The sequence below is a fragment of the Myotis davidii genome, unplaced genomic scaffold, assembly GCF_000327345.1.
Source record: "Myotis davidii unplaced genomic scaffold, ASM32734v1 scaffold726, whole genome shotgun sequence".
NCBI classification, from domain to species: domain Eukaryota; kingdom Metazoa; phylum Chordata; class Mammalia; order Chiroptera; family Vespertilionidae; genus Myotis; species Myotis davidii.
In genome coordinates, this window is record NW_006297808.1 from 1923510 (window position 1) to 1932274 (window position 8765).

At 47.1% G+C, this 8765-nt stretch overlaps 1 protein-coding gene across 2 annotated transcripts in view; it reads right to left on the reverse strand.

Moving 5' to 3' along the window:
- CUX1 (cut-like homeobox 1) overlaps positions 1 to 8765 on the reverse strand; it is a 372075-nt gene that overhangs the window by 93349 nt on the left and 269961 nt on the right. For both annotated transcript variants that reach the window (XM_006773399.2, XM_006773398.2), the window contains exon 10: positions 6957 to 7061. In XM_006773399.2, the coding sequence (XP_006773462.1) occupies positions 6957 to 7061 (105 nt within the window). The remainder of the gene's footprint in view (positions 1 to 6956; positions 7062 to 8765) is intronic.

Genomic DNA, 8765 nt, shown 5'->3' on the forward strand with positions numbered 1-8765 from the left:
ATCCATCGGGTTTGTCCACTCAACAAGCATTTATGAGTATCAGGCACACAGTAGTGGACAAAAGGGTGGATGTCCCTTTTTTCACGGGGCTTCTCGTCAGTGGGATGGGTGGGTGCGTGAGTGCACTAAATGCATTTATTAGCAGCATAAAGTGCCAGAGAAAAGCTGAAACAAGAGGTCATGGGGTCAGACTTCAGAGAGGCAGTTGGAGTTTTTAATAAGATGGTCAGTAAAAGCCTCATGAGATGGTGATATCTGTGTAAAGATCTAAAGGAAGCGACAGAAAGCGCCTTGCTGGTGGCTGGGGATGAGTGCTTCAGCCAGGGGAATGACAAATGGGAAGGCTCTGGAATGCTCCAAAGCATTCAGATGTTCTCCCACCAGAAGGGACTCAATGTCTTTCGGTTCCTTACAGAGCTATCTAGATACTATGTTGTTTGACAAATTGATTTTCAGACTCAGCATTTTAATAAGAGTTAAGAGATGTGGAAGATGCACATTTGGGATTTCTTTGCTTAAAAATTCTTATGATGATTGATTTTTTTTAAATCCTCACCTGAGGATATTTTTCCATTGACTTTTTAAAGAGAGAGTAGAAGAGTGAGGGAAAGACAGAGAGAAATATTGATATTAGAGAAACACATCGACTGGCTGCCTCCTGCACGAGCACCAGCCAGGGCCCGGGCCAGGGAGAAGCCTGCAACTAAGGTATGTGCCCTTGACTGGAACTGAACTCAGGACCCTTCGGTCTGCAGGCCGACACTCTATCCACTAAGCCAAACTGTCTAGGGCCGTGGTCGGCAAACTGTGGCTCGTGAGCCACATGTGGCTCTTTGGCCCCTTGAGTGTGGCTCTTCCTAAGTCTTAGGAGTACCCTAATTAAGTTAATAACAATGTACCTATCTATATAGTTTAAGTCTAAAAAATTTGGCTCTCAAAAGAAATTTCAATCGTTGTACTGTTAATATTTGGCTCTGCCGACCACTGGGCTAGGGTATGATGATTGATATTTTTTAAAAAAACTTAACCCCTTCCCCAATTTGTTCATTGTGAAAAATATGTAAAACAGGGAAAAGATATTAAAAAAAAGAGAGAGAAATTAAATCTGTAATTCCACTTCCTAAGGACCAAAGTAGTGCGTTTTCAAACTTTTGAAAGTAATGATGGCTCCTGAAATGATTCTGGAAGCTTTCCTGCAGGGTGGATATACTTGGCAATGGGAATGGGAATACCCATTCCTGCAGGGTGGATATACTTGGCATGGCAATGGGAATGGGGAGGATAAACCTGCATGTGACAGCAGAGACTCAGGGCAGCTCACACCGCAGTGTGGAATGAATGCCATCACCCTCGCTGCCATCTGCTGCATGCCACTGACTAGGGATTGAACCTGCAACCTGGGCATATTGAGATGGTGCTCTAACCAACTGAGATGCCAGGCCAGGGCTCACTTCACGCCTTGATCTTGCCTATACTGGGGTAGAAAACAGCAGCTGTGCCCTAGCCTCTTTGGCTCCGTGGATAGAGCGTCGGCCTGTGGACCAAAGGGTCCTAGGTTCAATTCCGGTCAAGGGCACATACCTCAGTTGCAGGCTCCTCCCTGGCCCACGCCCTCCCTGGTCAGGGCTCGTGCAGGAGACAACCAATCGATGTGTTTCTCTCACATCAATGTTTCCATGTCTTTCCTGCTCTCTAAAAAAAAAAAAAAATCAATGGAAAAATATCCTCAGGTGAGGATTAAAAAAAGAAGAAAAACAAACAAACAAAAATATGGCAGCTGCAGCCCCAGTTGGCAGGGACAGCCATGCCACTCTATGCATGATGTGCCTGTTACGGGGTTTTCACCTTTGGGGACAGCGAGTCACCCAGGGAAATAATTTTACACATCACCCTCCTGGGAAACTAAGGCCTTTACCATTTAAGAATGTAAAGTTTTATGTGCAAAGCAACGATTCTTTCCTGTTTCTTTGATTTGTATAATATCGATTAGAAATTAAAAAATAAAAACAAAACTCTCCTTTACCACAGAGTTAGGGGAGCACCACCCTGTATCACACTGGGCAGATCAAGGTCAGGGGCCTAAGACAAGTCTTCTGGCAGCGCCAGGGGTTAGCACCTAGAACAGTGAAAGAAGCATGCGGAGGTGAACCCCAAGGAGGGAGAGAAGGGCACAGTGGGAAAGGGCTGGTGGATCTCATCAGAAGGAAGAGGGGCTCCATTCGAGTGGATACCACAGAAGGGCACAGAGGTTGGAAAGGGCATGAGCTGGCACAAGGAGGGACTGATGCTGAGAGGCCAGCTTAGAAAAGGGCATCTTGGTGACCGACAGAACGGTCAGCGGGTGCCAGAGCTGCCTGGACTGGTGGTGCAGGCCTGGGGGGAGTGAGGGACACAATGGCAGTGACATTCGGGGAGGTGGGTCTCAGGGTGGGGTAGAATGAACCATGTTATCTAACTTATTTATTAATTTTCCAACCTGAGGGATGCCAACCATAAAAACTGTTTCAAGTGCTCTTAGGGGAAGAGTCTGTAAAACAAGCCAAAAGGTGATCTGGGCTTTTCAACAGGCAAGCAAGTTACTATATCAGTGGCAAGTGGTTCAAACAATACAGGGTGGGCAAAAGTAGGTTTATAGTTGTGAATATATGAAACACAGAGTTTATACTTATATTATTGTTTTCCATATGAAAACTGTAAAGCTACTTTTGCCACACCCTGTATATGTAAAAACAGTAGCTCTTGGTGTTGAACCGGGGCCCAGGATGGGAACCTGGCATAGGCAGTCCCAGAGGGCCATCTGCTAAACTCCTGAGGCCCAGTGTGGTCTGGCCACAAGCTGACTGTGTGAACTAATTTAGGAACCTGGGCCACAGATTCCTCATTTATAACATAGCAAAAACCAATCGTGTCTTGCATAAACTAAATGAGATGACGTGAATTACCCCAAAGCAGTAAGGCCTTGGAAATCCGATATAAAAGATCACCCTACTCGAAGCCCAAATGTGGCTCACTCTCCTTTCACACACTAGGACATCCTTGTTGTCTCACTGTGAAGACACATGGGAAACTGAGAGAGAAATGAACAAGGTCCCAGGACATAATCCACAGGCTGCAGGTGGAGCAGAGGCCTGCGCCTGGGTGCGAAAGCTGGGGCCTCTCAGTCTGAGGACAGCTAGAAAGGAAGTTATATGATAGGGTGAACAGGGGCTGAGAGGAGGGGTGGCCCTTACAGCGGCAGAGAGGTTGGTGCCAGGCGGCTCGGATGCTGCTGATATAATTACTGAGAGGTGAAGCATCCATGGATTTGAAGAAGCCCAGGACCACAGGTTCCCTCGTGTCTATCCAGGCCTCTAGCCAGCTGCACCTGAGCCACTTGGGTTCTGGGCCCCACTCTGGAAACCATGGTTCCGAGGGTTTGGAGTAGGGCCTGGGATTCCCTGGTGATTCTGGTTGGGTTTGGGGTCAGAACCCTGGCTTGGACTTTAGCCTCTAAAGCAGCGGTTCTCAACCTGTGGGTTGCGACCCCTTTGGCGGTCGAACGACCCTTTCACAGGGGTCGCCTAAGACCATCCTGCATATCTGATATTTACATTACGATTCATAACAGTAGCAACATTAGTTATGAAGTAGCAACGAAAATAATTTTTATGGTTGGGTCACAACATGAGGAACTGTATTTAAAGGGCCAGAAGGTTGAGAACCACTGCTCTAAAGGAAGGGACTGACTTTTTTTCAAGTGTGACAAGAGGCCCTTGTGGGCACCAGAGTGAGGTCCTGAGAGTCTGTCCCAGCAGAGATAGTCCCATGACCCCAGGCTTCCAAGGCCTGTGAGGGCACCCTACATTCTCATGGGGGCTGGTCTCAGGTGTGGGGGGCACTGATGGCTCAGGAGCCAAGAGAGGATACGTGGGAATGCTCTGTATAGTCTAAGAACATTATAAAAAAAGGAAGGGCTTAAGATGATGATAGTGTGTGTGTGTGTGTGTGTTGGGGGAGGGGCAGGGGGCGGACGGGTATTTCCAAAGGGAAAAATTAACGAGAAAACAGAAGTTACTGACGTACTAGTCCATTAAATTTTGTCCCTTTGAACCCATTCGCCTCCTCTCTCCCAACCTGCTTGTGTGAAATATCACAAGTTGTGCAACTGTCTAGTGAGTCCTCCTGCTGAGATGAGAACATCGAGGCTGAAATAAGCTAGATAATCATCTTTTATCCTGCAGCCATTTTCATATTAAATATGAATGAGATGCAGGAGCGCTACTCAATGTGAGGAAAACCTAATTGTGAACTGATGGTGCGCATAGGACCCTAGCCTGTGAGACAGATCCTTGGAGTCGAGGCTGATCGTAGCTCTATTTGCTCCAGCGGGAAAGATGAGAGAAGGGGAACCTCAGCTGCTTCTCTCGCACGGCCACCTCCATTCCTGCCAACACCAAGCGGCTGAGGTAGGCTGGGTCTATGCAGTGTGTGCACCTGATAGACTCACCTGAGAGACAGAAAAGTATACTTCCTAATATTACGGTTTGCTTAGGTTCAAGGTGAATGAATAATATTTGTCTTGTAACTACCTGACAAAGGACCTGCAAGTATACTATTCCATTTAATGCACATGAAGGTGGGGTAGCTGGATGTGGGGAAAAGAGTAGACTTTGGAGTAGGACAAACTTATGGTCAAATGCCAGCTGGGTGACCTTTGGCAAATTACTTAACTCCTCTGAGCCTCTCAGTTCCCTTCCCTGTGGTATGAGGATGCTAAAACCTGCCTCGAAAGACCCGGTGTCACGAGGCAGCAATGAAGCAACCACACAAAGCCCCAGCAGGGCCCCTCACGCAGAGCAGGCCCTCTGAGTGGCAGCTCACCTTCCAAAACTGGCAATTCCGGTAAGACACCCAGGAGATCGGTCTGGGCCTTTGCTAGATCTATAGAGTCTACTGTTTCTCTCCTGAGTCCTGCCAGCCAAGCCCAACAGACATTCCCTTGCTGGCCCAGTTTCCGGTGCTTGCTCCCTGGCTGGCTGAGCTGACTGTGGGAATGCACACCCAAGGGAGCCTGGCAGAGCCGCTCCTGGAAGACTGAACCTGTGCCATGTAAACACTGCACTTAGCCGATGATGAAGTGTTTAAGCACCCCTAGGATCCACAACTTACTCTACCTGCAAAAACATTCATTCCCTTCTGAAATGTTTCGGTTGCTACAGTCCAGGATGGTGACAGAAATGCTTTCAATCAAGGCACTGAGCTCAGGAGCCCTGTGTGGACACACTGGGATGGACGGCTTTCTCCTGAGGACCGGCATTCACCACGAAGGCCAGGAGAAGCCACACTGACTCCATCCTCGAGGGCTTCCTCACTGTGACACTGGGGACAGTCCACGTAAACTTGGAGGAGGGGACGTTGACAAGCCAAGGGCCATTTCAGGTAAAATCAGAACCAGAGTCTGTGAAGCATGAAGGATGTAATGGTCCCTTTTCTCCATATCCTGAGATACTTAAATCATGTTTTACTGAATGTTAATGTAAAGAAAGAAAATAAAAATCCATTCTTAAAAGAGGTCCTGAACTAAAACTTTGCTTTAGATTCATTCCTGAGGAATAATTTAAAAGTCCTAGTCTGAGGTGGCAGAAGCTCCCCGTCCTCGAATCCTGGCGTGGCCACTGGGCCCACGCATTCCGGGCTGGGGCTTACATTCACAGAGCTTCCATTTCTTCACCTCTATAAAGAAATAACAAAGTCCCACTTACGGGGTAGGTGAAATAATGGCTGTCAAACTGACTTGTGCCCAACTGACACATGCTCACTATAACCACAAGCCTTCCTGATTCGACTGCTCTCTGGGAAGGGCCTGGCTTGTGCCTGCTTGCTCTCCCAGTGCCTACCATGGGCCCGGCACACAGCAAGGGCTCTGTAACTCTGAGTTAAGGAAAAGGACACTTGTGAGTGCAGCTCACTCATCATAGGCTGTCAGAGCTGAAGGCACCTCAGGATCACTTATTCCTCACTCCACACACAGGAACACTGAGGTCTAGGAAGTTTAACTCCCCAGATGTGTACAAAGTGACAGAACTGAGCTTCAAAACCAGGGCTCCTGAATCAGATAATGATGCCAACCACATAAAAGCAATTGCTAAGGTTTCCTGAGGACTTTTATGTGCCAGTCTGTGCTTTGCTCAGATTTCTGAAACTCTTGTAAAAACCCATTTTACGGATGATGAAATTGAGACTCAGGGAGGTTAAGTGACTTGCCCAAAGTCACAGAGTTGGGGTCTGAGCCCAAGAGTGCGGTTCCCATATCCAGGTCTTGACTAGATGCTGCTCCATATAACTGCTTAGCACTGAAGGAAAGAGTCTAGAATCTGATAGCTGTAAGCTGCCTCGATCAAGCTGGGAAAGTTCCAGCTAAGAGAAATTTTTATTAATATTAGAAAAACCAAGAGGTGAAAGCACTGGCATGAGTGCCTTACTCTTCCTGAATGCCTACACTTCAGGCAAGATTTGGGGGATTTGACTCAGAGTGGGTGCTCCCTTATTATCTCCTTGGCTTTCCCAGCTCATCATGAAATTTTTCTCACTCTGGAAGGACACATTAAGGAGAAGACCAAACCTCCAATTTTCCTGTGTAATTTTGGCAAAGCTCCAGTTTCAGATCTCCACCCATCTGCCAGCCGCCACCCCACAAGCCTAGCTGGGAAGACGCTCCCTTTGGTGATGGGATCTGTCTCCACCTCCATGCTGGGCGGGCGTCACGCTGACCACAGAGCATCGATGCAGAATCAGCAAAACTCTCCCTTTGACTCTAACAAGTTCCATCCCCAAACTGTTAAAAGCATTCCCCACCAAGACAGCAGTATTGCTTAAAAGAGTCCAAAAAGGGACGTTACAAAGCAAAGGAAGAGAGCAGCTGTAACAGAGGTATAGATGCCAGGCAGACAGAGTCCCCACAGGGTCCAGCTACCCACCACGTCCGGCGCCTTCTGGATCTGCGAGGCCAGCTGGAGAGAGTGGTTGGCTGACGAGAGCTGCTCTCTTAAGGTCTCCGCCTCTCTCTGAGCCACCTCTGCCCTCTGAAGGAAATGAAAAGGGTGAGAAGAGAAAGTACATTCAGTTTAACAACTGACAATTATTACAAGAACATTCATCAATTCATGCCTGACTGACTATAATTGATTTTCCTAAACACTCAACCTAATAAATGCTAGAAAAAAACATAGAATGTGATGGATTTTTATTTTAAACAGTACAAGGAAGAAATAATTGAGCGATTATGACAGTAATTTAACGCTAGGAGCAAGGAATCCCCTGCTGATAGTAATGCTCCGGCCCACTGAATTTCCCAGACTGAATAAATACAAGTGGAAATGGAGTCTTTTGATTCAATTTCTTTCTCTTCTCATAGACCAAGAAGATTTTATTGCAGGATTACTCCTGGGAGTAATTCTCACGGGTAAACAGTGAATTAAAGACACTCTGGCCATTCTCTTCCTAAAAACATGCACAATGTTGTGGTTGTTTTCCTTCGGCAAGTATTTCCATAAATGTACAGGGTGTAAATGCCACTTCTTTTGTGAGGGCCAGGCTTATTTCAACATAGTTAACCCTTCACCCGACCAAGGTTTCTAATGCCGATGCTGCCATTCCAGCCAGCAAGCCAATTTGGGGCCAGAGGCAGGAGGGTGGCCAGGCCCACTGGGGGTGGGGAGGAACAGAGCTGAGTACAGGAAGGAGGTCCAAGAGAAATGAGTAAACACTTCTATCATTTGCATGCAATTCCCAGACAAGGAAACCAATGCCACTGGATAGCCAATCAGGATTTCTCACTGAATGGCAAGAATAGGTCACCCTAGTGTCTGCCACGTGAGAGGTACTGTGGTGCAGTGGGCAGAGGTTGGGTATTTGGGGAGAGAGGGACCAGGGCCAGTTACCTAACTAAGCTTCCACCTTCCCATCTCCAAAACGGAAACGCCGCCTCGCGCTCAGAGACCTTGCAAGGATTAACAACTGCAGAAGTGCACGGTACATAGAGCTCATTCAGAAAGGTTTTATTAATGGGCTTGTCCTGATTTTACAATTACAATGAGATGAAACTCTAAGGTGGGTGAGAAACGGTAGCTAATTCACATTGGACACGCAGGCTGAGAAATATCATGCTCGTTCTTTCTACCAGACTTACATTCTGCTAATAGAAAAGATTAACGAGAAAAGCCTGGCTGAGCAGGGCTATTTCATGTGTTTTCTCATTTTGTGGTGTGACGTTATGGGCCTACTAATTGCTAAGAAAGACTGAAAAAGATAAACAAGAAGTTAGCCTGCCCCAGTACTTGCTGATCAATCTTGTTGTGTAAGAACAGGCTGGCAGCTTTATCCCATCATGTGACGGCAGCACAAATCTATCTGCTCTGCCTACAGACAAATTAGGATATTCCCAAGAGCAGTTACTTCTGTAGGGTGGTGCTGGTGGCCGCCTGCCCTGCTTCTCCAGGAACTCTTGGAATTGCACTCAATCTAATTCACACGGCGCCTGGCCAGGCCTGTCTGTGCTCAGGAGTCGCCTCCCTCCCTCTCTGCTCCAGAGACTCTAGAACAGTGGTTCTCAACCTTCCTAATGCCGCGACCCTTTAATACAGCTCCTCATGTTGTGGTGACCCCCAACCATAAAATTATTTTCGTTGCTACTTCATAACTGTAATTTTGCTACTGTTATGAATCGTAATGTAAATATCTGATATGCAGGATGTATTTTCATTGTTACAAATTGAACATAATTAAAG